General features: G+C 48.7%; 2 protein-coding genes across 2 annotated transcripts; both read right to left on the bottom strand.

Moving 5' to 3' along the window:
• Nucleotides 1-422: 422 nt before the first annotated feature.
• On the bottom strand, nucleotides 423-10,660 carry POLR2C (RNA polymerase II subunit C). The gene is made up of 9 exons (XM_050923313.1): nucleotides 10,521-10,660; nucleotides 7,962-8,011; nucleotides 7,259-7,327; nucleotides 5,959-6,011; nucleotides 5,696-5,824; nucleotides 4,440-4,491; nucleotides 3,704-3,872; nucleotides 1,897-1,971; nucleotides 423-567 (listed from the first exon to the last, which is right to left on the bottom strand). Exons 1-9 carry the CDS (start codon nucleotides 10,604-10,606, stop codon nucleotides 423-425), a joined length of 828 nt encoding a protein of 275 aa, XP_050779270.1. The 5' UTR covers nucleotides 10,607-10,660.
• Nucleotides 10,661-11,021: 361 nt separating this feature from the next.
• Nucleotides 11,022-27,295, bottom strand: COQ9 (coenzyme Q9). The gene is made up of 9 exons (XM_050923310.1): nucleotides 27,211-27,295; nucleotides 22,083-22,251; nucleotides 21,329-21,464; nucleotides 20,537-20,679; nucleotides 20,156-20,240; nucleotides 19,055-19,159; nucleotides 15,567-15,722; nucleotides 14,748-14,801; nucleotides 11,022-11,847 (listed from the first exon to the last, which is right to left on the bottom strand). The coding sequence occupies exons 1-9, from the start codon at nucleotides 27,278-27,280 to the stop codon at nucleotides 11,812-11,814; spliced, it is 954 nt and encodes a 317-aa protein (XP_050779267.1). The 5' UTR covers nucleotides 27,281-27,295; the 3' UTR covers nucleotides 11,022-11,811.
• Between the last annotated feature and the right edge of the window lie 21 nt (nucleotides 27,296-27,316).

Genomic DNA, 27,316 nt, shown 5'->3' with positions numbered 1-27,316 from the left:
TGCTCCTGCAGAGCAGCTTCCATGCTCTATAAAGGGCAACTGATGGGAAGCCATCTCAATACACATCACATCCCCACCAGCTGAGTGCCAGAAATGCCTGAAGGTTCAGCACACGAGCAGGGATCCATGTTCACTTGGCTACAATTAGCCCTGCCCCAGGAAAAAATCAGGTCCCTGTTGCACTAGGGGTCTGACCCAATGCCTGGTGGCATCACTGGAGGATTTCAGTTGGTATTGGACGAGCCCTGTGAGTCAGAGGGCACATGTACACCTATTTTACTGGCATTTTGTAAGAAACACTGGACAAATTTCTAATTTTATGTTTTCTGGTGACATGAATGTTCAGTTTGAAAGAGATACCCAGTGCGGCACATCAGGGTGACTTGGTCACAACAGGAGATTCTGCAGGAAAGGGGCAGGGCTCAGTTTATAGTCAGGACATCACTCTGGATCTCGTGACTTAGCTGGGTCTGGAGGTCGCTCAGTTTCTTCTTCAGCCCGGACAGTGCCGAGAGAACGATGGTCTCCGGCCGCAGGGAGCCGCAGGACTCCACGTTGTAATAAAACCTGAGGGTATTGGAGGAGATTAAGATTCTTAGACAGGAAGGCCAAGAACTGGAGATTTCTCTCTGCAGTGTGTTTCCACCCTATTGTACTTCACTGCAGGGAGAGCTCATTCTCAGCTCCTGGGAGTCTGGTTAGCCCTTCCTTTCCACCCACCTTTGCAACAGCAGCCATAGAGCCAAAACGACGGCTTGTAAGTTCACGGGCTACTACATATTGCTCAGAGAGCTTTCGCTACGAATGTCTGTATCTGCTCACAAATGCTATGCAGCGCCGAGCACAATGGGCTTGGATCTGACTGGGCTGGTGGCAGCTTTGCCACTACTGCAATACAACTCACTACCAGTCGTTTCAGCACTGGACATGGGGATACCAGTATGTCCCAGAATCTCAGCTCACCTGCCCAGCTTCAAACACATTCATCACAGACAAAGATGCAGCATTGTACTCAAGTGCCAGGGCAGAGAAGCCAGTGGAAGATGAACAAATGTCTCAATTTGAACATGAACGCGACATCTCCGTACCACTTGCCCAACTCCCCAGCAAGGTTTTGATAACACCAGGGTCTCCATATTCATTCTAGTCCTTCCCGATGCCTTCACAGAAGCCTCATTTACAGTGTGATGGGTTATACACACCCCGCCCTGTCTGGGGAAGGGTTAATGAGCTTCTGTGGGCTTAATGTGCCCTGCCCTGCTTCACCTGCAGCAGCAGTCAGGCGTGGAAGGGGCAGTTAAAAGCCTCCTTTTCCCAGAGGAGGCTGGGAAAGAGGCAGCTCCTGAAGGACAGCCCAGCTGAGAGCCAGGATACAACCACACATTGGAGCCTCTCTGTGGGAAGACAGGCCTGGGGCAGGACTATTGTGTTGACTTTGTTACCTGGGACAGGCTTGTGGTCTGAAGGGGATTACTGCATATGAGACTCCTCCTCCCCAGGAGATGAGAGCCCTCAACAAAGCTGGGCTGGTTTGCCCCGTCTTGGAGCCCCAAAGCACCGTGGTCCCACCCAGCTGCGGCATGGAGGCAGCACTCTGATCTGAGAGGAGAGGCTCACTGAGTCCTGCACTGCCCCACTGAGTGGATTCCCATTCCCTGATAGGGCAGGCTCTCTTGGAGGGAAAAGTCAGCCAGTCCTGGCTGCCATTTCACTACTCCATCAATGGGCCCCAACCTACTCCCCAGGAAACACCCGCTCCTGAGGCTGGCAAATTGATCTGCAAAGTCACTGAACCCCACCAGAAAGGCACAGACAACGGGCTGAGGCGCTTCTGGGTGGCTTTTGGAAATGCCCTCCTCCTTCCCCATGCGCTGTGGCAGATAGCCAGCTCCTTACCGCTCTGGCTTTCCATTGGGGTCATAGGGAGCCTGGGCCTCATCCTCGTCAATTTCAGAGTATTCACTCTTTGGCCTAGGATCAAACACAGCAATTAAGGTTAATGCTGAAACCCACCTCCCCACTGGCTCCTTCCCACCTTGGGCAGCAGTTTGGTCCCATGGCCAACATTCAGCAGTTGAATGAACTGGGGCAGGAGGATGGCGTTAGTGTATTTAAGATTACAGAGATGGAAGAGTCCAATGGCCAAAGCACGATACAGTCTGCCAATAGACATTAGCCAGCATGACTTTACATTGATGCTGTACTTCAGTGGCTCTCAACCTTTCTAGATGACTGTACCCCCTTTCAGGACTCTGATTTGTCTTACATACCCCCATGTTTAACCTCACTTCAAAACTACTTGCTCACAAAATCAGACATAAAAATACAAGTGTCACAGCATGCTATTACTGAAAAATTGCTTACTGTTATTTCTACCATAATTGTAAAATCAATTGGAATATAAATACTGTACTTACATTTCAGTGGGCAGTATATAGAGCAGTATAAACAATTCACTGTCTGTATGAAATTTTAGTTTATGCTGACTTCGCTAATGCTTTTTATGTAGCCTGTTGTAGAACTAGGCAAATATCTAGATGAGTTGATGCACACCCTGGAAGATCTCTGACTACCCCCAGGAGCATACGTACCCCTGGTTGAGAACCACTGCTATACTTTCTTAACGAAAGCCCTATGTGCGTTCCCCAACCTGAGGAACAGGCCTGCCGTTGGAGAAGGGGGTGCCAGGCTAGTTCAGGGCTTGGCACAGGAGAGGATCTAAGAGGATGGGGAAAGGACCCAGCTTCACTTCCTGCCTCCGACACTCAGACTGCAAACAAGCTGCCATGTTTGCAAGATGTCTCATTAAAAGCCACCCAATCTTCCCTGCGCATCTGTGGGGGCAGCTCAGAAGCACAGGGCTGCAAGCAGCAGCCTGCCAGCCCAAGAGCCTCTTCTCTGTTCCCCCTGGCACTCAGCTGAGCCTTGGATGGCACCAATGGTCACTCCTCACCTGCAGCAGCAGGTAGCCTTCTAGTGTGGGTGTGTGTAGGAGGGTGTGAGGAAGAGGAACAGGGGAAAATGTCTGCAAAGAATATGGAGGGGGGTGGAGTACTAAGATAAAAGGAACAGAAAAATGGAGAGACAGCAGCAACTGTCAGCACATGGCGTCAGGACTAGGAGAGGTGTGTGTGGGGGGGTGCTCACTGGCCAATTCACACCATGGGCAGCTCCACAAAAATAACTGAGAACCACTGTTCTATTCAAATACACTCAAATACACACACACTATTTTAGCATTGCACAGGAGTCGCTCTGCCTACGAGTGAGCTGGCATTTTCATTCCAAACCCTTATTTTCAGTTGCTTACCAAATTCTTACAAATTACCTCTGGGGCTAGAACTTGACCAGCCATTGGAAATGATGTGAAAGGAAATGAAATCGAGTTTGTAGTGAACACGTGTTTGACTAAGAATATTTAGAAGGGGAGACACTAAACTGTCAAACTAAGGATCACCCAGGCCTAATACTACGGGAATATCTCAAGATTAAAGTAGCATTAACCACCCAGATGACTACCTTTATTGGAGGAACAATACAGATACTATGAGAATCCTAACTTTAAGTAATCTCATGACTTGTGGTTTTAATTTCTCAGCCACAGTGTTGCATTAATGTTGTCTCTTGTACTGAATACAGAATATTTTCTCTTGATTGTGATCACGTGCCACTCAACCAATACTATTCTCAAACCAGAACATACCATTCCTCAGGCTTGGGGTAGACTGTGTGCCTCAACGCGTTGTCTGGATCGTACTCAAAGGCTACTCCTGCTGTAGGGTTCCACTTGGCATGCTCCTTGCCAAATCCCTTCTTGGCATAGGCTCGCAATCTCAGCTCCTGGCCTTTCCGTAACTTGACAATGAGGATATCTGAGAAGCACAAACACTGACTCAAATGGGGTGGGAGAGTGGCTGCAAAGGAGAAATCCTCGCATGGTAGCATGCTTGCATTTGAGTGGTGAGTGAGTGGGGAACTATTCGTGCAGAGGGAAATCTCCTTAGAAAGCGGAGCTCATTTACAATCTTAGAAGGGCTTATTCGTGCCTTGATAACAGCCATGCAACTCCCACCAATGGAAAAATGGGAGCGGTACATGTGGCTGAGGGCATGATTTGGCCTTTCGACCACAGCAGATGGGGAGAAGCTGTTTTGGCATCTTTGCTGTAAAACCCAGTTATAACCGTGAGAGAGACAGAGGATCTTCTTTACCTCCCAAACAAACACTCTAACTCCAAAGCAGCAGTAAATGCAGAGTTCACATCTGTTTACTGGAACAAAAAGTTAATCCTGTGCACACTGGCATTTCCACACTGCCAGCTTTGCCTGTAAGTGCCACATCTGCAACTGCCCCGGGTTAACGGACTAATACTTTGGGGTATGGGTCAAAGAGGAAAGTCGATTTCTCTCTGCAGCTCTTCTACACAGTGACTCACTCACCATCCTGCTCCACATAGTCATTGGGGTCATTGTCTCTGCTCCGGGATGTCACCTGCATAGAACGAGCCACAGATGAGGTCACTGGGGGACCAACCCCTTCTCCCAACTTCAAACCCCGGATCACCCACTAAACTAAGAGGCCAGTCATTGCAAACAGACTTAGCCTGTAGTGAATTACTGAAGGTGGGACAAGAAATAATGGGCTTCATCTGCAGCAAGGGAGAGCTAGGTTAGATATTAGGAAAAACTCTCTTAACTATAAGGATCGTTGAAACTCCTGAACTGGCTTCCAAAGGAGGCTGTGAAATTCCCATCATCAGAGGATTTTTAGAACAGGTTGGACAAAACCTGTCAGGGTTGGTCTAGGTTTACCTGGCCCTGCCTCAGCACAAGAGGGTTAATTAGATGACTTCTCTTGGTCCCTTCCAGCCCGACACACTTAGGCTGGTGATTGTATAGCGAGGAAGAGCCGGCCTATACATCTTTCCAGTGTTCCCATATTACAGGATGACCGAGTAGTGCAGTCTATAGGCCAAATGTGACCACTGTGGTTCCACGACACTGCACAGAGTTGCTCTATCTTTGATATGGAGGCTTAGCCTGCAGACAACAGATCCCAGCATGCAGTGCTGCATGATAATCAAAGTGGCCTGGCTACTCAGAGGAAGATTCGACACAGTATTTTTTAAAAAGGAAAACATCTGCGATCTGCTTCACTTTGTGAAAACGAGGGGCAGCCTTCAGACTGCTCCCCTTGGCTAGGGATCCCTGATTGAGTTGTATTTTAAAGACTCGCCCCACCAAATCCCTTTGAATCCATTCGCCTGGGGCTCTTTTAACATCCTTCTCAGAGGCCTGCCAAGAGCCACACGGCTCTGGTGTCTCATCTGAGATACCGCTGCTATCTAGCGCTGCTGAGGGCCAACAAGCAAACTTGCAGGCAGCAGAATTTCTGCCAGGCCTTTGAAGATTCAGAGAGCCCTTCCAAAGAGCCCCCCAGCCATCATGATTAAGAACACAGGTCTAGGTGATATAACACTGAGCTGTCTAGGAAGAACTTGGCAATGGATGATCTCAGAGTGTGTACTTGGAAGGTGGAGGGGAAGATAGACAGAATATGTTAAAGCCTTGTACGAGCTAGAGCTAGGATACCTAAAAGGTAAGGACATCATATCTATCAGACAGGAGCCTTGCTCTGTCTGCTTAGAGAAAGGGTAGGGAAGAGACCTTACTGACTGACTTGATCTTATACTGACCGGTATAACCCGGGGGTTGTTGGAGATGAGATCACGGGATGTCACGTGACGAGTCTGGTCTTCATTGCACCGGACATCCAGGGTAAACTCCACAGAACACTCTGGACAGAACTCATCACATGTACAATCCTAGGGAGAGGGAGTAAGAAACAGGTCAGGATCACTGCTCTCTGCCAGTGAGAATGTGTAGCATCCCATGCCAGATCGCGCCATTCTCCCCACACAGCCCTCTCAAAGAGAGCTTGGTGTATCTCTGAACTCACCCTGGAGTACTGCAGCTTATCCACAATGTCATCGCTGGTAAGTGGGATCAGACCTGGAGAGAGATGTTAGTTAGGGAGAGTGCAGAAAACACCATGAAATACATCTAAGTGATACCAAGGGACTGATCACCCCTCCAGTGGGACCACCAGAGAGGGACAAAGCTCCCGGCATCTCACCATCACAAAAGGTCCCGTCAGTAGTTAGAGACAGAAAAGACCAATAGAGTCGGTTTCCACACATCTTGTGTAGAATACAGTGTTGATGAAATTGCTGTAAGGTGGGTGCATGACTGGTTGAAAGACTGTTCTGAGAGTAGTTATCAGTGATTCAGTGTCAAACTGGGAGGACCTATCAAGGGGGTGGGGGAGCCCTTTGGGGGTTTGTCCTGAACCAGTACTAGTCAATATGTTCATTAATGACTTTGCTGGAGCATACTTATAAAATCTGCTTGTTGCCAATACTTTGGAAGACAGGACTAGAATTCAGAATGATCTTCATAAATTGAGATTTGGACTGAAATCAACAAGAGAAATTCAGCACAGATCAGTGTAGTGCTCTGCACTCAGGAGGAAAAATCAAATGCACAAATACAAAATGGGGGCTGACTGGCTAGGCAGCAGTACTGCTGAAAAGGATCTGGGGGTTATAGGCGATCACGAATGAGGCAACAGTGTGGTGCTGCTGCGAAAAAAGGCGAATGTCACACTGGGATGTAGTAACAGAGCACTGGATATGAGACATGGGAGGTAATTGCTCCATTCTGCTCAGCACTGGTGAGACCTCCGCTGGAGTACTGAGTCCAGTTTTGGGCTCGACGCTTCAAGAAAGTTGTGGACAAATTGGAGTGGGTCCAGAGGAGAGCAACAACAATAAAAAATGGTTTAGAAAACCTGACCTGTGAGGAAAGGTTGAAAGAACTTGGCATGAACAGGGGGTACGGGACATAAGTCTACAAATATGTCAAGGACAGTTATTAAGAAGATGGCAATCAACTGTTCTCCACAACTACCCAGAGTAGGATAAAAGGTAATCAGCTCAGTTTGCAGCCAGGGAGATTTAAGTTAGAAAGGATTTTCTAAGGACTGGAATAGGTTACCAAGGGAAGTTTTTAAGAACAAATTCACAAACACTTATGGTCTAGGTTTACTCGGTCCTGCCTCTGCACAAGGGGCTGGACTAGATGACCTCATGAGGTCCCTTTCAGCCCTATGATTCTAGGATTGTTCCCGACAACACATTCTAGACATACTTAGGGACCAGAATGATTTTCCTCCTTTCTTTAAGATGTTGGTTACTCACCCAATCTGTGTGCAATGAACTCATCATGGAGCACAGAGGAGTTAGCATCTATCTGGACCCAGTCTATGGCTGCAAACAGAACAGAAACAAGTAATCAAAGTTCTTGGAGGTGGAAAGACACTGAGTTCATGGGGCCTGTACCCCCATGATGATATATGGTTTCAGAGAGGCTGAAAAGTTTTGGTGGTCTTAGGTCCCATGTGCAAAACCTAATAAAAATAACTTAACTAAATGTTGAAGGTTCAGGCACATTAGCAATTCATTTGCATACCTTTCCCCAAATACAAAGGGCACAGAGAAGTCTGGCAGAGGGGAGAGGGTGGCTGGGAACCAAAGGCAGCTGATTGAGTCTAAGGATATGCCTACATGGCAGTTTGGTGGACGATTCTCAGCTCAGGTAGTACACGTGCTAGCTGTGCTTGAGCGACTGTGCTAAAAATTGCAATGTGGGGTCACAGCAACACAGGTGACCACTCAGGCTACCTGTCCAAGGGGACGCCTGGGACTGCACTCAGCTGGCTAGCCCCAGCCACGGCCTATGCCACTGTGTCCCTGCTGCTATTTTTAGTGTGGTCACTCAAGCAGACCTAGCACACATCTGACCACCCAAGCTAAGAATCTCTCTCTTCACTGCTGTGCAGATGTTCCCCTACGGGATCTTCTTCATGAACAGACAACAAAAGACTAAAGGAGGAGAAAATACCTATTATGGGAACTTCGGCTATAAACACTCTTCGGATGGAATTCGCTACCCTGTAACAGAGGAGAAAACCAGCACTGAGACACTGAGAAACACAAGTAATGAACATCAAAATACATGTAATCCCGTGTGAGAGAGGTTTGCTCCAAATAGACATGGCCAAAGTGCAGCCTGCCAAGACTAATAATACCTGCTCCCTGGATCCTATTCATTCTCCATTCATCCACCACTAGATTTCTTTGCCCACCAACAAAGCTTTATTGATAAGAGTAAACCCAATCGGGCTCTATGCAGCTTTCCCCACCCTGCTCCTAATGCTACTGCCCTTTGTTAATAGCAGGCAGTCTATAAAGAGAGCCCAGAGCCTTCATCTGTGATCCCTGTTCTGACCATTCATGATAAGAGGTTCAATCATACTCTTTACAGTCTCCCCATAACAAGCCACCCCCAGGTTAATATGACCGGCAATTCCTACTGCGGAGAGAGGCCCTAGTGGAAAAGTAGGACGTGCTAATGATTATCGGTGAAATTCTTACAGAGGTCACAGTACCATAAACTGAAGCGTACACAATAACAGTGTCACGGCTCCTAGTGCTCAGCAGAACATTGGACCTAGATTCTGCGGGACTCTAGCGTGGCAGGCTGAAGATCAGTTTAATTTAAATTAAAAATGGAGAGTAATAAATTAAATATGAAAATATAATCTGAATCCTAGCTCATACTTATGTGTGGGGGCCATTTATTTCACCTTTTCCCTATGTTTTCATCATACCACAGACTTTTGTATTGATAATGCATCACAGACTTTTCTTTTTCTGGAGGGGAGAGGTTAGAGGTTTTGGCATCCTGGTAGGCATGGGAGGTCTTCTGGGTTCGTGGGATAAGCACGTTATCTGGACCTACTAAAACAATCAGCAGTGAAATGGCAGACAATGCCGACACTTAAATTCTGAACTGTAGGTTAACGGTTCCACTGAAATAAATGGGGCAGTTCACACCTCTCGGAGGTATGATTTCAGGCTGTCTACAGATTCCCGCAGACAGTAATGGCTTGGGTCACATTTGTTTCATGTTTTTAAGGGATTTTTCACAAACAAAAACTAGAAATGTTATTTTTTAAAAGGAAAATAGATTCTGGAGTACAATTCTGCGGCAAAAATGAGGAGTGCACAGAGCCCTGAATATACTTAGCCAAGGATCAGGCTAAACATCAAAATGTAAAGATGAAACAGACTTGTGAATGAACTTTTAGAGCCAGGGCACAGATAGTTGGGGGTGGGGGGGAGAACAGGGTTTGTTTACAGGGAGACATTTCTTTGTCTTCTCCCAGCCAAGGCACATAAAGGTCAAGACCAAAGCAGCCAGCCCAATCTATGGAGCTGGAGAGTGTGAATTGTGGTGCCTGGATCATCCCAGTGTGGGTGGCATTCTCCTTGTTTTGCCCAGCCCCCAGCAGTCCGTCAGCCTGGTCACCTGCCCCCAGTGCCCCAGCAGACAGGTCTGTACCCCAGCACCATCCTACCTTCTGGCAGCACACTGAGGTGAGAGGGCACCATGCACTAGGGGGTCTCCTTCTCCCACCTAGTGGGGCACCCCTCAGGCATCTTAGAGCCAGGGGAGGGCAGGAACCAAAGGCTGGAAGGTGGGCAGCAAAAAGCTCCGAGAGGGAAAGGGGTGGGTGGAACCTCGAGGTGCAGTGAAGCCCTTTGCCCTGTTCTCCCCAGGAGGAATTGGGGGGGGGGGCAAAGTGAGTGTCCTCTCAGGTGTGGGGCAAGGGGATCAGGTGTGGGGCAAGGGGATCAGGATCCTCCCCAAGGGAGGAGTGTTTCCCCATTCCCTGAGCCTGGCGGCTCTATCCAGCACAACACCCCCCAGACTCCAGCAGCCCTCCCACCATTCTCTGAGTGCCCCACTCCCCGCAGCCCCCCCAACCCCCTTCAGCTCCCCCCATCATTCCCTACAGCCCCCCCGCTCCCTGTAACCATTCCGAGTGTCCCACTCCCCGCAGCCCCCCAACCCTCTGCAGCCCCCCCAACCATTCCCTACATCACCCTCCGCTCCGTGCAACCATTCCGAGTGCCCCATTCCCTGCAGCCACCCCATCATTCCCTACAGCCCCCCCGCTCCCTGTAACCATTCCGAGTGCCCCACTCCCTGCAGCCCCCCAACCATTCCCTGAATGTCCCACACCCTGCAGCCATCCCAATCCTCTGCAGCCCCCGACTCTCTGCAGCTGTTCCGCTCCCCACAGCCCTCCAACCAATCCGAGTGCCCCGCTCCCTGCCAGCCCCCCGCGCCCCGCAGCCCTCCCAACCAATCCGAGTGCCCCGCTCCCTGCAGCCATCCCAACCCTCTGCAGCCCCCCCAACTCCCTGCAGGCCCCAACCAATCCGAGTGCCCCGCTCCCTGCAGCCCCCCGCGCCCCGCAGCCCTCCCAACCAATCCGAGTGCCCCACTCCCTGCAGCCCCCCGCGCCCCGCAGCCCTCCCAACCAATCCGAGTGCCCCGCTCCCTGCAGCCCCCCCCAACCATTCCCTGAGTGCCCCGCTCCCCCCCGCTCACGCCAGGTCCGTGTTCTCGATGATGAACTTGACGTTCTCGTCGGTGAGCTCGGTGATGCGCACCGTGGGCTGGTTGGCGTACGGCATGGCGGGCCCCGGGCCGCGGCCTGCTCCGCTCCGTCCCCAGCGCCGCCGTGCTCCGCCCCCGCCGGCCGGCCCGCGCCTGCCCCCCAGCGGCCGCGCACCGCCCCGACACGCCCCGCAGCTGTGCAGGGCCGCCCACAGCCAGCGCCGGGCACCTCCCCCCGCACCGCCCCGGGCCGAGCAAGGGCAGGGCAGCCCTCGCACAGCCAGGGCCGGGGGATGCACCAGGCACTCAAACCCGGCTCCCCCATCTCCCCCCACCTGTGATCATAGCATCTGCGGGCCCCCAAGGGGCTAGGCGCTGTACAAACACCTCCCCCTTTGATCCTGGGACCAGCCCCATGCTGGAGCTGGCCAAACCAGAGGCACCGAGAGCAGATGTGCAGGGAAAGAGCTGTAGGGTGACACCACACACAAATCCACTTTAAATAGGACTTTTTTAATTCTTTACAGAATCGTTTCTAACTAATTTACAAACAAGTCAGCCAGCTACCCTTGCCGGAGCCCAGCAGGAGGGTGGATCACACATCCAAAAGCAGACTTTACAGCTATAGTCACTAATGGGTTGCTTCTGTGCTTTCTGTATGCCCAACCTCTGAACCCACTGTCATGACCATCTTTGATTGCATTACTCCCATAAGAAATACATCCAGGAATGAGTTCACACAGGCAAAAACAGTGAAAGGATATCCCCAGTGACAGCCTTCCCAAGAGCACCATCTAATAATGCCAACTGGCCCCTCCTGTGAGGGCTCTTCCTGAAAGCATTTCCATCAGTGATGTGAAAACATGATGTCCACTAGGGGGTTCAAGGCACACGTGGTCTCTGTATTATGCAGGACTGGGGCAGGGGGAGTGCAACTGAACGATGGCATTGGGGGCTGGACTAATTCAGTCCAATCAACCTTTCCTCACAATTTTCTAATAACGTGCTAATCAGTGTTTTTACTACACCTGGGATACTAGGAAAGTCTAATCAAAACAGGCAGCACAACTAGGAAGCCTGGTCTTAAATTATTTACAGATCCCAGCAAATATAGATGCTTGTGCCATTCTGCTAGACAGGCTTGTGCCGGGGGTGGGGAATTTTAACAGTGCTGGGGATGTTCATTGCTGTGATAGCTCTGTATTCTTGTGCGCACGAGGATTCTGCCTTCAATCTTCTTATAGGCAAAGGGCATGGCACAGACTCTCAGCTCCCTCTCTCTTCACCGCCGCTGGTTCAGTCCCGCCAGATTCTTTATCTGTTGCACACCAAGCGAATGGAACAGAAATGAAAAGACAATGAAAGTAATTATAGGATGACCAGATGTCCCAATTTTATAGGAACAGTCCTGATTTTTTGGGTCTTTTTCTTATATAGGCTCCTATTACCCCCCACCCTCATCCCGATTTTTCACATTTGCTGTCTGGTCACCCTAAATTAATACCAGTAGTACATGGATGTTCAGTGTGGCTACATGTAGCTGTTCCTTCCAGGTGCTTGGGGATCTGTCTCTGTGGGAAGGGACTAGGCAGATATCAGACAGACTGGGATTACAGAAAGAATTCCCAGATATTACATGCTCACCACCACAGCAATCTAACCTAACTGTTCTCTGGAATTACATCCATCCTCTACTCTTTTTCACTGGCGTCAAGCCTTCTCAACATGGCTGCACTGTGGCTTCCTCTACAGCACAATCAACATCCCTTCCTGAATTGGCTAGAGGTGTTCTTGGAAAACAATACAACCCCCCTTTCCTAACTCTCCAGGGTCTTAGTGCCCTGTGTAGTAACCTCCAGCCTTGGGAGGAACAATCTCAGCACCTGGACTTGGACTCCTCCCATTGTTGACGTGTTGCTTTTGAACTATAGAACTTATCCTTTTCCGTTTCAATGACCCCTTTAACCTCTTTAAACCTCTCCCACTTTGTGAGTAATGTAACTGATGTTAGAAAGATGCCTTGATACACTAAATCTTCAACAATGGGATCTACCCTGACACCTGGTGCAAGCAGAGTTAAACTACAGTGATGAGATTCGCAGTCTGGCAGCAGTAACTCTAATATAGAATGCAGATTTCTTGTGGCGGAGGATCTTGGAGTCCTTTCAACAAATGGCAGGAAAAACTCTTAATGGTCTGAGGTGAAGGAGCTATTCTGACAGGTGACCAGTCTAGGAGGGTTGTAGAACTGATAAATGAAATTGTTTTTAATTGTTCACTTTATTAATGTAACTTCATTTTGCTGTTAATTTTCTGTTCACCATTCACTACACTTGCCTACACTGTAACTTCTGTTCCATATTGTAATTCAAACCCCATTTTAAAACACTCACTCCATTTTGTAAAAGCTTCCTCAAACCTTTATTTTTGCAAACTCTGCTGTAATCTTATTAGTTTAGTTTAGATGTGTGAATGAGGTATGTATGAATGATGGAATCAACCTCCAGCCCCAGCCTGTCCTGATGAGATAAAGTTCAAATACTAACGGCTGAAGACCTAGACAACAGCCCTAAACAAAGTAAGAAGCATCCACCCTAAAAAGAAAAGGACAACAGAACAACAGAAGGAAGATCAAAGCCAGGTCCAAGGCTGAAAGTCACGCCTGCAATTGATGGGTGATCAATCTAAACCCAGAGGCAGCGTGACGCAGCAAGACCTACAGACTTTGAATCCAAACTAAAAGCCTATAAAAAAGAAGGGTGAGATGAGAGACTCTGGGTAACATTCTGCTGCCAACACGGAAGAACATCGGTGCCTGCCCAACAGAAATCCAGCTCAGCCTTGTGCCCAGCTTTCCTGGCCAGTTAGCTGCCACAAGCTACCAACCCAAGCTGCAAAATCAAGCCATGAACTTAAGCTATCTTCAGGACTGGTAACCATGCAGCAGCTGCAGAACACCTGATGAATGTGGGTGTGTGTGTGTGAATGTGTGTGTGTGTATAGGTATTAGGTATAATGTGAATGTGTGTGTGTGTGTGTGTGTGTGTGTGTGTATAGGTATTAGGTATAATGTGTGTGTATAAGAATTAAGATATTAGTTATTAGTCATAAATTGTTATCATAATAAATGTGGCATCTTTGCCTTGTCCCCTTTAAAAAGATCCTGCTGGTTTTTACCGGTCTAATATAATTGGTATAACAGGGTGGAATTAATCCTTAACTGCAACAACAGTAAAAATTGTTTCCAAGTGATGCTCCAGTCTTAAACATGAGGAAAAGCTTATTTCTGTTAGTGGGAAGATAGTTTTGTTCCATGTGTAATCTGTGTTGTAGAGAAATCCAGTACAGAAACACAGTGCTGACAGGCTTTGCTTGCTAAAATAATAGTACAATATAATCTATTTATTTAGCACCCTTTCATCCCAAAGGAACCCAAAACACTATCAGTTATAAACAGGCACAGAGAAAACACTTCATATATCGCAGACATGCTACCACCTCGGCGGTGAAACACAGCCTCTTTTTAGTGAAAGAGGATACTTTATCCAAATGAGATTGTAGAAGTGATTTAATCCAGAACACAATCCCGCGACTAGCAGTTTGGCCAGGACACTGGCACAAGCACCCTTACTCTCACAATAAGTGCACCAGGGGATATTTAGTCATCACAAGTTGTCAGGAACTTGGTTTTACATCTTACCTGAGCACAGACCTCTTCAGAGCACAGTATCTCCTACCATAAAACTGGAGCAGGAGCTCAGGACTGACTCAGAGGGAAATGCACTCCCTACTGTTTAACCAAACACTAATTTCTAATTCGGTCACTGACCAGGAAAGACATTTCAGGGGGAAAAGACTGATAAATTCTTTATTCTGATCTCTCTTTCTCTCCTCCTTCCTGTCCCCAATCCTCAAACATCCAACCTGTAGCTGCATTTTTTTTTTGGCAGTGTATTCTGAGTTCTTTCATAGGGAAATCAGCAGGCCATTTAAATACTTCCTCCCCAGAAAAAAACATTTCAAGATGCTCCTGACTTGAGGCTCCACCAGTAAAGAAGCTAACTGACACTAAACTATCATCTGCCTGATAGAAATACCTCAAGAGACACTCTCTCAGCTGGGTTCTAAACTTGGGATGAAGAAACCAACATCAAGTCTGGGTGAGGAAGAGGAACAGAAACAATCCTCTTTAGACACTCTGTTTTCAACGCTACTTACAGTAACTGCAGCTCCCATTAGGCCCTGGACGAGTGCTTCTCCCGTTGACTGTACCTAGGCAATACAAGAACACACTATTGCCTTCTGCTGATTTTACACTTGTATAGGCTCTCAGGAGAGGTTTACACACACGCAGCTCATTGCAAGCATGTGCTGCCGTGATGGATGTGTTTGTATACCCCCAGTGATGCAGAAAGGTGACATCCAAACACAGGTTCAGAGTGGAGCACATGGACAACCAGTACATAGGCCAAGTGGTGACACACATGGACTAATATACTAAAACCACAACACAGGAATGGTTCAAAAGCAGAGGAGGGACTCGCCTGGAATTCTCCCAGTGATGTTATTGAAGTGGGCCAGTCTGGCATCAAACCCCATGACTCAGTGTAACTATTTCGCTGGATTTACATGGAGAGGCATACAGACGTAATTCACTGTCTGTGTGATTTACACACATTGGTTGTTATTGTACTAAGTGCACACGGCTCGCCTGTCAGTGTATTTTCCGTGTGTGTGTGTACTGGCTGGTTTCGGCCGAGGCGCTTGCTGTGCATTAGCACTGAACCACGTCCAGCTGCACACACCTCACCTGTGTACATCTACATTGAAATCACGCGGTGTGATTGCAGCTTGAGAGGCTGAGGCAGCTTGGGCTGTAGAAGCCTGTGTGGAACCCTGGGTAATTACTCGGGCAGCCAGAGCGCACTTAAACTCATGCTGCTGCAGCTTCACAGATCCACTGCCCAAGCTAGCTAGACTAAAGATAGCTTGGGCATGTCTGCTCAAGCTGCAACCAACCCATGAATGCAGTGTTACCTGTTTAGCTGTATGACCCATCTTCATGGCATCAGCTATTCTGTTTTCCAGGAAGCGCCAAGTCTCTTCAAAGTCAGGAGACGAGTCCTGCATCATCACCAACTCAGTAGTGTTGTAGATGCCAGCCAGCACTGTCCGACGAGTGTACCAATTAATCTGCAAGGACATGAATCATGAGTAAGGCTACGATTTTGTCACGGGTATTTTTAGTAAAAGTCATGGACAGGTCACGGGCAATCAACAAAAATTTACAGAAGTCTGTGACCTGTCCCTGACTTTTGAGGGGGTCCCCCCCATCAGGGCAGAGGCCTGGGAGCTGCGGGGGGACCGGCTGGGAGCTCCAGCCTCAGGGCAGAAAATGTCACTGAGGTCTCTGGAAGTCACGGATTCTATGATCTCCATGACATAATTGTAGCTTTAATTATGAGACACAAGGTAAAGCACTGTCCAGTAAAATGCAGATCTCATAAGCTGACCTGGGGAGGGGCGAGGTAGAATAGAGGTAATCTCTCCCAAGTTACCAGCTGGGCAGTGATTGATCCAGGGTGAAGGGACAGCTCAGCAGACAAGACAGATTGAAATCAACGGACGTTAGAACCCTAAATACCTTTGTGGCTCTGGGCCTTAAACTAGTATTAATGTGCAGTAGGCACCACCCTCAGACACTGCAGCTGATCTCCTGGCACCAAACTGATATCACAATTACCATGACCACCTGGTTCTGAGCGAGAGAGAGAGAGAAAAAGCAGCATGTAGAAAATTGCTGACCAAAAGTTATACCACCACTATCTGCTTCAGAGGCAAATAGGTTGCTGCAGGGGTCAGGAAGGAATCCAACCTCAGCCTATTCTGTGCTGCCCAGTTAGCCAGATGCATTGTGGAAGAGTTCACCTTTTCGTAAGGCATATGTATCAGCCAATGGAATGCTAATAGCCTGATGCAAGGGGGTTCCAAAGAGGATGGAGCTAGACTGTTCTCAGTGGTAGCAGATGACAGAACAAGGAGCAATGGTCTCAAGTTGCAGTGGGGGAGGTTTACGTTGGATATTAGGAAACACTATTTCACTGGGAGGGTGGTGAAGCACTGGAATGGGTTACCTAGGGAGGTGGTGGAATCTCCATCCTTAGAGGTTTTTAAGGTCAGGCTTGACAAAGCCCTGGCTGGGATGATTTAGTTGGGGAATTGGTCCTGCTTTGAGCAGGGGTTGGACTAGATGATCTCCTGAGGTCCCTTCCAACCCTGATAGTCTATGATTCTATGATGCAGTATAACAATATCCTATATTCAGAACCAATCCCCAGCTGTGAGCTGCCAGGGATTCAAACAGGTATAAACAGTACTGATACCACATGCTGAGTCATTATATTGCTGCTAGCAATGCCATAAGATGCATTACAACAGGGTATACCAGTTCAAGGGTGAAACCCTGAAACTCTCCAGTTTGTCCATCCCACTTGAATAATTCCCATGACAAGCAAAAAAAAATCCTGCAAAGGGACTCTTACTTTTCAACTTTGTTTAATTTCATGATTAAAAACGCCAACTTGCAGCAGAGATAGGAGCAGTGGTGGTTTGCTCCATTCACAATTAAAAGCACCAGAAAAAACATCAGACTTGAGTTGCGAAAACATGGTTAGAAATTGGCAAAATATTGGTTGGATAGAATGTCCTTCTACCAGCTACACTAGAAGCTTGCAAACCTTTACCCTCCACCCCACATAGCCACTTGTATCAGATGCATCCCATTCTTTGCCCCTGTTCCCCTGCTGCTTCAAAGCATGCACCAAATGAATCCCCCGTGCAAAGGTAGGTGAGGGAGAGCTCCATTTGTGTTCAAGATGGCCCGACTGCAAGTGACTGAGCTAACGCCTTCCTAGGGAAACAGGGAATGGGATCAGCTTCACAGCTCCCCACAGACAACTTGATGACTCCCTCAGAAGTAGTGATGAACAGATAAAGGATGTGAAAGAGAGGTTCTTCTATTTCAAAGCCGGGGAGACTTTCTGAAACAGCTCTGAAATGTCATCAATCACTTTCCGACTCCATAAGGGACTTAGATTTCCCGGTGTGATCACCTCCTTTCAGCTGCTTTCTGGTTTATTTCTTTAATTTTTCTGTCATCTTATTTATTTTCCACTGCAGTAGCTATTTTATACTCATAAGTGAAGTTTATTAAAGTAGTTTGTTAAGATGGCTCATTTAACTTTCCCCACTGACATCTTCATGAATTAAAATAATTTATTAATTGCTTTAATTAAGGTTATAATTTATTTTGCTTTTATTTCCTGCCAGAAAGATGAAGGCTTTAATAAGCTGTTGGTATTTTTAGGTAGCTGCTTTGAAGGGCTTGAGGAGAATCTGCACATGCTATCATCAATGGTGGAGACAGTAGCCAGAACAGAAACATTTCTTTTAAGCTGATGAATGTTTGGATCAACTTTTATGTCCCTGAGTTACACTCACATAAAATCTCAAATTGTGGTTGGGTCTAAAAAAAAGAACATTGTTATAACAAAGTCTAAGAGAGAGACACCTTTTAGTTTATGCCAATTACAGCCAGTTATAAAGACACAGGGTACAATTTTCAAAAGCACATAGGTTACTTAAGAGACGATTACTCCTGGGAGAATTCTGCGTCACTTCGCAATGCAGAATTTTGCAGAAATTAATGTTGTGTGCACAGAATTTCCTTTCGCCCATGGAAATGGGCTGCAATGCTACTGGCTACCACTAAGGGCTGCTGGACCCAGCAGAGCCCAGCTTGCACATATAAGAAACTGCCAGGGGGAAGGGGAGAGTGTATTGGCTGTGGGGGGAGCACCACGGCTGGGCTGGGCTGGGGAGGAGGGAGTTCTGTGTGTCTGCCCCCCCGGCTGGGCTCTGCAGGGGAAAAGGGTAGAGAAACAGGAACTGGATTGTCATAGGGGTTTCTTTAACTCTATGCTTGGGGGAATTTGTGAGTGTGTCTGTATTATTACAGACATATTTCAAAATACCTGTCAGCAAGTAAGTTACCAAAATAACTGAAACTAGTGTGATTATGTAGTGTTGTTTTGACAAATAAATTGTGCAGAATTGTGCAGAACTTTAAAATATTGTGTGCAGAATTTTTAATTTTTTTCGCATAGAATGCCCCCAGGAGTAGACGATGTTCCATTTTCAGCTGTGACTTAAAACTCTAGGTTTCACTGACAGTCAACGGGCCAAAGAGCCAGATTCTAAAAGGTATTTAGGCACCTAGAGATGCAGGTAGGCTTTTGAAAAATCCCACTAGGTCCCACAGACTTTCAATGGAACTTAGGCTCCTAAGTCACTGTTGAAAATGGGGACTTAAGCACTTCTGAAAATTTTGTCCTTACTCAATTCTACAACAAGGATAAAGGCTTTTCTCTGAAACAGACAGGATTACAACACACACTTCAATACTTCATGTTGCTATGTAGCGCTAAAAGGTACGACTAGTCCGTTTGCATGGCGCCAGGACTTACATCGGTGGACTGATCTCCTGCATAGTGCCACATATCATCCACCATGCTAGTGAGGAGGTTTAGGCTGGAAGGGATGTTGTGTGGAAGCAGCAGAATGCTTACGGCCTGAGAAGGAAGGAGACAGACAAGTGGAGAGAAGCACACAGCATTAAAACAAGCCAATACAATCTTTCGCATGCATTGATTTTTTTCCCCACGTTGCTATTGTCCTGTTTCCGCCTCGAGCAGGAGGCATTCCCAGTCCCCTTCAGCTAGCAATGGTCTCTTTCATATGGCTTCTTCTTGAGTAGCAGGGCCATTATGAATCCTATTGGTGCTGCTCTTTCTTGCAAGAAAGAAACACTCCCACCCTCTTGTGGGAGGCCTCCATCTTCCTTCACAACACAATTAATATATTAATGCTATCTTCCTTCTCTCTGTGGGGAAAGCTGGATGAAGCTATCCAATCCAGCAGTGATGCTTCTAGATCAGCTGGTAGCTACTGAAGCTATACTCACTCTCACTGGAATTGACCACCTCACCTGCATACATCTCCTAGTCTTCTTCTGGCTCAAGGAGGGAAGAGGTTAAATCCAAGAATTAAACTTGAATGTTCAGCAAGACAGCATCAAGTTCCAACAAGCTCATCAAGCTACCTTAGTTTGTGTTTTTGAAGGTTCACCTTACTGTTTCTGAAGGTTTATCGTTAGCACACTGGAGATGCAATATAGTGAAATAAGCACCACTTCACGTCACCATTTCCAAGCATCAGATAAGCAGAATGCAACACACCCCAGGATCAGTGCCACAAGGAACCTGACTTGCAATGTGAGTGCAGGAGCAATCCAGCACAGAGACTGAATTCCCCTTGGAGTTCCAGAATGGCAGGGATGCATTGTGAGATGTTTGTCATTTTGGGATTGCAAGAAAAGACAACATCCATCTTTGCTGCTAGCTGTTACACTCCAAGGACAACCCCCTATGTCTTGAAGGAACTATCTAGTGTGGGTTTCATACACAGCTTTGGACTGATCTGTTGGACAGATTAAAGAACGCATATGCTAGGGAATCCAGAGGCTTCAGGACATATTTAAAAAGAGAATCTGCAGATCCATTTTGTACCTGGGGCCATTTCTCAATGTATGGGATAAGCATCCTCAGTCGGGCTTCCACAGCATCTTTCAGGAACTGGTCTGTCTTCTTCTTTCTGGAAGAAGAAAAACCATACGTCTATCTGCTAAAGATTTAACTTTGAATTTTCATTTTTCAAGTTTTAACTTCCATCCAAACTTAGCAGATGAGGTGCATCCTTCCCGTCTCCTAATTCTGGCTCACCTATACTAGCACATGTCTGTATGGATGGGTTCATTTGCACATGAATAAATTTTCTACTGAAGCATGTGTGTCACTGGACAGTACTTCTGTCTTACACCCTGCTGCCTGTGCACCTAGGAAGACATATGTTTCTGCGTATATTTAGTAACTACAGCACATGATACTCACTCTGCCTGGCCCAGCTGCACCAGTTTTTGCTGTTCCTCCAGCAGATTAGAGAGCTCGGTGTTGCACTGGGACACAAAATGCAGTATCAGCTCACTGCCGTCATTATTAAACATCCCTGCTGCAGCAACAGAGAGGCCAAGAGACTGTGGGAAGGAAGGAGAAAGACTCGGTAGGTCACTAATTGCTGAACAGGCACCATGTAGAGAATGCTGTTCGATATTTGATTTGGTACAAAACATTACATGAATTCAAAACAGAATGAAGTTACTTTACTGACAGAACAAGGAGTAATGGTCTCAAGTTGCAGTGGGGGAGATCTAGGTTGGATATCAGGAAACACTATTTCACTAGGAGATGGTGAAGCACTAGAATGGGTGCTAGGGAGGTGGTGGAATCTCCATCCTTAGAGGTTTTTAAGGCCAGGTTTGACAAAACCCTGGCTGGGATGATTTAGTTGGTGTTGGTCCAGCTTTGAGCAGGGGGTTGGACTAGATGACCTCCTGAGGTCTCTTCCAACCCTAATATTCTATGATTCTATAAAGCTCTTCCTCTACCAACCTCTCTTCCCAGACCCTTCTGTGCCCCTGCTGCTCCACACTGTGTCTAACTTTAACATTATCTTCTAGTCAGTGTATAAACAATGGATCAGTTCTGCTCTGCTTTACAAACAGGAGTAACCCCACGGATCTCCGTAAGGTTGCGCAAGTGTAAGGGAAGAATTTGGCCCTGGGTCTCTTTGAACTGCATCTCTCTCTAATTTCTTACATGCTCTCAATCTCTCCTGCCACATACCTTGGCTCCCTCTGCAATGGCATCTGCTGTCCAACCGTGAGTAGGTACAAACTCCAGCGATGCTGTCAGGATTCGCTGCTGCAGCTGCTCTTCACTCTCATAGTCCTCAGACTCCTCACCACCCTGATCAGTGTAACTACAAGAAGGTGTCATTATAGCGAGGGAATTCTACCATCAAATATCAAAAACCAGGACACTAACTACATCCTATTCTGTCACCACTGACAGATGCTCTCTTGATCCAGATACATATTGGATCAAGAGAGCTTTAAGATTCTGCTCTTTTAATAAAAAACCCTGTCTCTCTAAAATCCTTCCTGTTTCTGGGAAAAATGATCCTTAAATTAACCATAGTTCATACAGGGGCAAGGGAAAAAAGGGAGAGCTGGACGTATATGGTTACATGTGACTGCCCAGTTTTGGATATTGCTTGTGTAACTGTAAATTGTTTTGTCACGGGCCTTGTATTTAGTATATAAGGCAACCATAACTGCCAAGTTTACAAAAATCTAAAACTGAAGCACGTGCTATGCAAACAAGAGAAATTCCTGCTTGGAAGCAGTTCCTATTCTGCCTCTCTGATGGTCAAGAGAATGTGCATTTTGTCAGAGCAAAACTGAATGCCAACCTCAGAAATATCAAGTTCTGGGTTAAACCTGGAATTCACGATTTTTGAGTGGGTTCTACATTTGGCAAAATGCTATCTCCAATCCCTTATCAGCAGGCCAGGCCTGGTACTGGCTATGTAGGTTACCTGTGGTGTGAGCGCTGGGGCTCCTGGTCAGGCTGGTCACCTGGTGGGTGTGATTCAAAACGTTGCTGGGAGGAAGATGGTGGCGGCTCCTGTTTCTGTTCCTCTGAGACTCTCAGCAGAGCTGAGGCCTGGAACGCACGCTGGGCTGGGTACAACGGGCATCTGACCACTGAAATGGAAACCACAAAAGTCACTGGTCTCCTTTAAAGGAGAGTGAGGAGGCACCAGGAGTGAATGAGAACAGAAACAGCTATTGGGGGGACTAGTTTTTTCCTCCAGAAAAATATCCATCCACCTACAGCTAATATTTGTGTGCTTGAAATAAAGGGAAGATGTTTTGTGGTAGGAAAAAATCCTGCAGTTTGTGATCTTCTTCCAAACAGCAGAGGATTTCACAACCTTGCACTGGAAGCCAAGCAAACACAGACTGAAGGCCACCACAGTGTGACTTGCCTCCTTTCTTTCCATGCTGAAACCAGTAAGGAAAAGACAGTAAAGAGCCAGTGAACTTACAATAAAGAACTCGACTGGGTAGTGCTTATGACAGACAGACTAACCAAATCCTGACAATGCTACACTTAGACTAGGACATTTAATTTTAAAGTGACCTGTTCAAAGACAAAATGTTTCTCTAATTTGGCTATCCCATAATAATTGTTTTTCTTTAGCCAAATTGAGGTGTTTTTTTTTAATTTAATGTGTGTATATGTATATTCTGTGTCCTTCCCACGGGGGTATGCTGCTGATCTGAGACAGACTGCACTTTAAAAAATCTGGGTTCACTGACGAAGCAGCTCATCTGACTTGAGATTGTAAATAAAAACTGGCTTCCTCCCCTGGTAAATGTCACCCAGTGACAGATGATATGAATGAGCTGGCCTGCTATTTTGCTAAATTCCTTTCTGGGTCTGATCATAGTCATGCCCCAAACTGCACTTTGGAAAGAATGTACATGGCTTATTATGCATATGCTTGGGGAGCAACGGGCCAAAGAAAGTTATTAAGGAAGCTAGTTTTCAGTTTTAGCCTCACTACCAAGATATTTAAGTGCAGGCTTTTATTTAAGGCTTTTCCACTGGACACTAATTAAATTTTGTCTAGGCCAGAATGGGGTTTACAGGTTAGTACATTAACACAGTTGCCTGTCTTTGGCTTAGAAAGAACCAATTCCATAGGGCTTGTCTACACAAATAGTTAGTTCACAGCAAGCTGGGGTGTAAATCTACCACACATTAGCCAGCTGTGCACTAGCTGTCCCAGTGGATCCTGCTGACATGCACTAACAGTTCCCTAGTGTGCTCTGATCTTCCTCATTTTGAAATGGGAGTAAATCAAAGGATGCTAAGGAGCTGTTAGTGTGCATCAGCAGGGTCTGCATGGACACTTGGTACACAGCAGGCTAGTGTGGGGTAGATTTACACCCCAGCTTGCTGCGAAGCCAGTGCATAGAAAAGCCATTGACTGCATAGTTCAGACACCTTCTAAGCTCTCCCTTAGGTGAAAATACACAATCTGGGACAATTTTACTCAGTTCTCTTTTTGGGGAGGAGGGGCGGGAAGAGATTAATGGGATGACCTGATAACCCTAAAGGAGATTTTCTTTATGTCCCAAGAGCCATGAAGTTTTAATAGCAGAACCCTCCTTTCAATATCCTTCACCTAGCACTTCCTCTTCCATAACAGGCTCTTATCAGCCATCATTCCCCTCCCCACCCCCACATTTCACGCTGTTCTACTTGTTATGTTTAGAACTGGCAAACAGTTGTACATAAATTGCGGTCAAACAGGGCTCCCTCATTGTTCATACCACTTTATCACCACTGTCTGAGCCACTTGGCTCCAGTTAACCCAAAACTTGCAATAGTTCTGGATTCATGGTATTAGACACACCAATTTATCTTCCTTAAAGTATGTGACCTGCTGGTGTTCTTCACCACGTCAAGCCCTTACTGTGCCCTGTGTCCCAATGACACAGCCAGCCACACATACCACGGTTAGAGTAAAGCTCAGAGGATCTTGCACCCTAACACTAAAGCCAGCACGAAGGGTATACAGTGCGTAAGAGTTCTGGTGTCAGTGTGAGACACTGCAGTGAGGCCTCTACTCCTCTCCACAGACAGGCACTGACAGCTTGCTGCGCTCCTGTTAGTGGTTCAGCTACAGTTGATACACGCAGGGCTCAGGGTACCAGAATACCAGTTAAACATCTAATTCACTCTAGCACAGTGGTTCTCAAACTTTTATCCTGGTGACCCCTTTCACACAGCAAGCCTCTGAGTGTGACCTCTCTTATAAAGTAAAAACTCTTTTTTATCTATTTAACACCATTATACATGCTAGAAGCAAAGCAGGGGTTGGGGTGGAGGTTGACAGCTCGCAACCCTCAACTAACAACTTCATGACCCCTTGAAGGGTACCGACCCCGTTTGAGAACTCTAGCATGTGGAGTACCCCCTTGTCAGTTAGACAACTGCTCCTCCTTAACACTCATAATGTCTCAATGCCATTTGACTCCCTACTATGCCCTGATACCCAGAATATGCCAAAGCCAAGTGAATGTTCATGGCCCAGTACCAGATGGATCCAAATACTAGCAATGTGCCACTGGCACTCTCAGATATCCACTTAAACACAACCTCCTCAGAGCTTCCGCCTACATAGCTGAGGTGTCTGAGCTCTACTGGCAGCGACCGTTTGCAAGTTCCTTGGGGCAGAAGCCATGGCTTTTAATCTGTGCAGTGTCAAGGGCCATCTTGGTGCTTGGTAAGTATCAGTCTAGTCAAATGAAAAACTTATACACAGCCTTAACCACAGAGCTGGCAGCATGTTCCCCAGGGCACCCCTGCAGGACACCTACACCAGCCAGGTATGTCTGTAAATGGTGCTCCACAATGCCACCCTGCTGGCACTCAGCACCAACTGCACTCTCTGCAGTGCCACCCTGCTGGCACCCAGCACCCACCCCAACTTCCATAAACCCCCCACTCTCCCCAACGCCACCTCGCAGGCACCCAGCATCCTCCCCACCCTCCATACCACCACCCCACAGGTACCCAGCACCCTCACCCCACTCTCCCTAATGCCACCCCGCTGGCATCCAGAACCCTCACCCCACTCTCCCCAGTGCCACCCTGCTGGCACCCAGCATCCTCCCCACCCTCCATACCACCACCCCACAGGTACCCAGCACCCTCACCCCACTCTCCCTAATGCCACCCCGCTGGCATCCAGCACCCTCACCCCACTCTCCCCAGTGCCACCCTGCTGGCACCCAGCATCCTCCCCATCCTCCATACCACCACCCCGCTGTCATCCAGCACCCTCACCCCACTCTCCCCAGTGCCACTCTGCTGGCACCCAGCATCCTCCCCACCCTCCATACCACCACCCCACTGGTATCCAGCACCCTCACCCCACTGTCTCCAATACCACCCCGCTGGTACCCAGCACCCTCACCCCACTCTCCCCAATATTACCTCACTAGTGCCCAGCACCCACCCCACTCTCTCCAATGCCACCCCGCTGGCACCCACTCCACTCTCCCCAATGTCACCCCACTGGCACCCAGCACCCACCCCACTCTCCCCAATGTCTCCCCGCTGGCACCCAGCACCCACCCCACTCTCCCCAGTGCCACCCTGCTGGCACCCAGCATCCTCCCCATCCTCCATACCACCACCCCGCTGTCATCCAGCACCCTCACCCCACTCTCCCCAGTGCCACTCTGCTGGCACCCAGCATCCTCCCCACCCTCCATACCACCACCCCACTGGTATCCAGCACCCTCACCCCACTGTCTCCAATACCACCCCGCTGGTACCCAGCACCCTCACCCCACTCTCCCCAATATTACCTCACTAGTGCCCAGCACCCACCCCACTCTCTCCAATGCCACCCCGCTGGCACCCACTCCACTCTCCCCAATGTCACCCCACTGGCACCCAGCACCCACCCCACTCTCCCCAATGTCTCCCCGCTGTCATCCAGCACCCTCACCCCACTCTCCCCAGTGCCACCCTGCTGGCACCCAGCATCCTCCCCATCCTCCATACCACCACCCCGCTGTCATCCAGCACCCTCACCCCACTCTCCCCAGTGCCACTCTGCTGGCACCCAGCATCCTCCCCACCCTCCATACCACCACCCCACTGGTATCCAGCACCCTCACCCCACTGTCTCCAATACCACCCCGCTGGTACCCAGCACCCTCACCCCACTCTCCCCAATATTACCTCACTAGTGCCCAGCACCCACCCCACTCTCTCCAATGCCACCCCGCTGGCACCCACTCCACTCTCCCCAATGTCACCCCACTGGCACCCAGCACCCACCCCACTCTCCCCAATGTCTCCCCGCTGGCACCCAGCACCCACCCCACTCTCCCCAGTGCCACCCTGCTGGCACCCAGCATCCTCCCCATCCTCCATACCACCACCCCGCTGTCATCCAGCACCCTCACCCCACTCTCCCCAGTGCCACTCTGCTGGCACCCAGCATCCTCCCCACCCTCCATACCACCACCCCACTGGTATCCAGCACCCTCACCCCACTGTCTCCAATACCACCCCGCTGGTACCCAGCACCCTCACCCCACTCTCCCCAATATTACCTCACTAGTGCCCAGCACCCACCCCACTCTCTCCAATGCCACCCCGCTGGCACCCACTCCACTCTCCCCAATGTCACCCCACTGGCACCCAGCACCCACCCCACTCTCCCCAATGTCTCCCCGCTGGCACCCAGCACCCACCCCACTCTCCCCAGTGCCACCCTGCTGGCACCCAGCATCCTCCCCATCCTCCATACCACCACCCCGCTGTCATCCAGCACCCTCACCCCACTCTCTCCAATGCCACCCCGCTGGCACCCACTCCACTCTCCCCAATGTCACCCCACTGGCACCCAGCACCCACCCCACTCTCCCCAGTGTCACCCCGCTGACACCCAGCACCCTCACATCTCTCCCCAATGCCACCCAGCACCCTCACTCCACTCTCCACCCTACCGCCTGCCCAGCCGGCCGGGACACACACCTCGGACCAGCGCCCCGATCACCAGGCCCGGAGCCAGCCGGGCCCCCCTGGGTGCCCGTCACCCCACCCTCGGGCGGGCCCCGCGCTCCCCTCACCCGGCGCACAGCGCAGCAGCCCCCAGCCCGCCCGCCGCAGGCTCCCCGCAGCCGCCGCCACCGCCGCCATCTTGGGAGGGGGCAAGGCCGGGCCGGGCCGGGGCCG

This window comes from Gopherus flavomarginatus, chromosome 14 (assembly GCF_025201925.1).
Source record: "Gopherus flavomarginatus isolate rGopFla2 chromosome 14, rGopFla2.mat.asm, whole genome shotgun sequence".
In the NCBI taxonomy this organism is placed as follows: Eukaryota; Metazoa; Chordata; order Testudines; family Testudinidae; genus Gopherus; species Gopherus flavomarginatus.
This window is presented reverse-complemented; position numbering and strand designations above follow the sequence as displayed.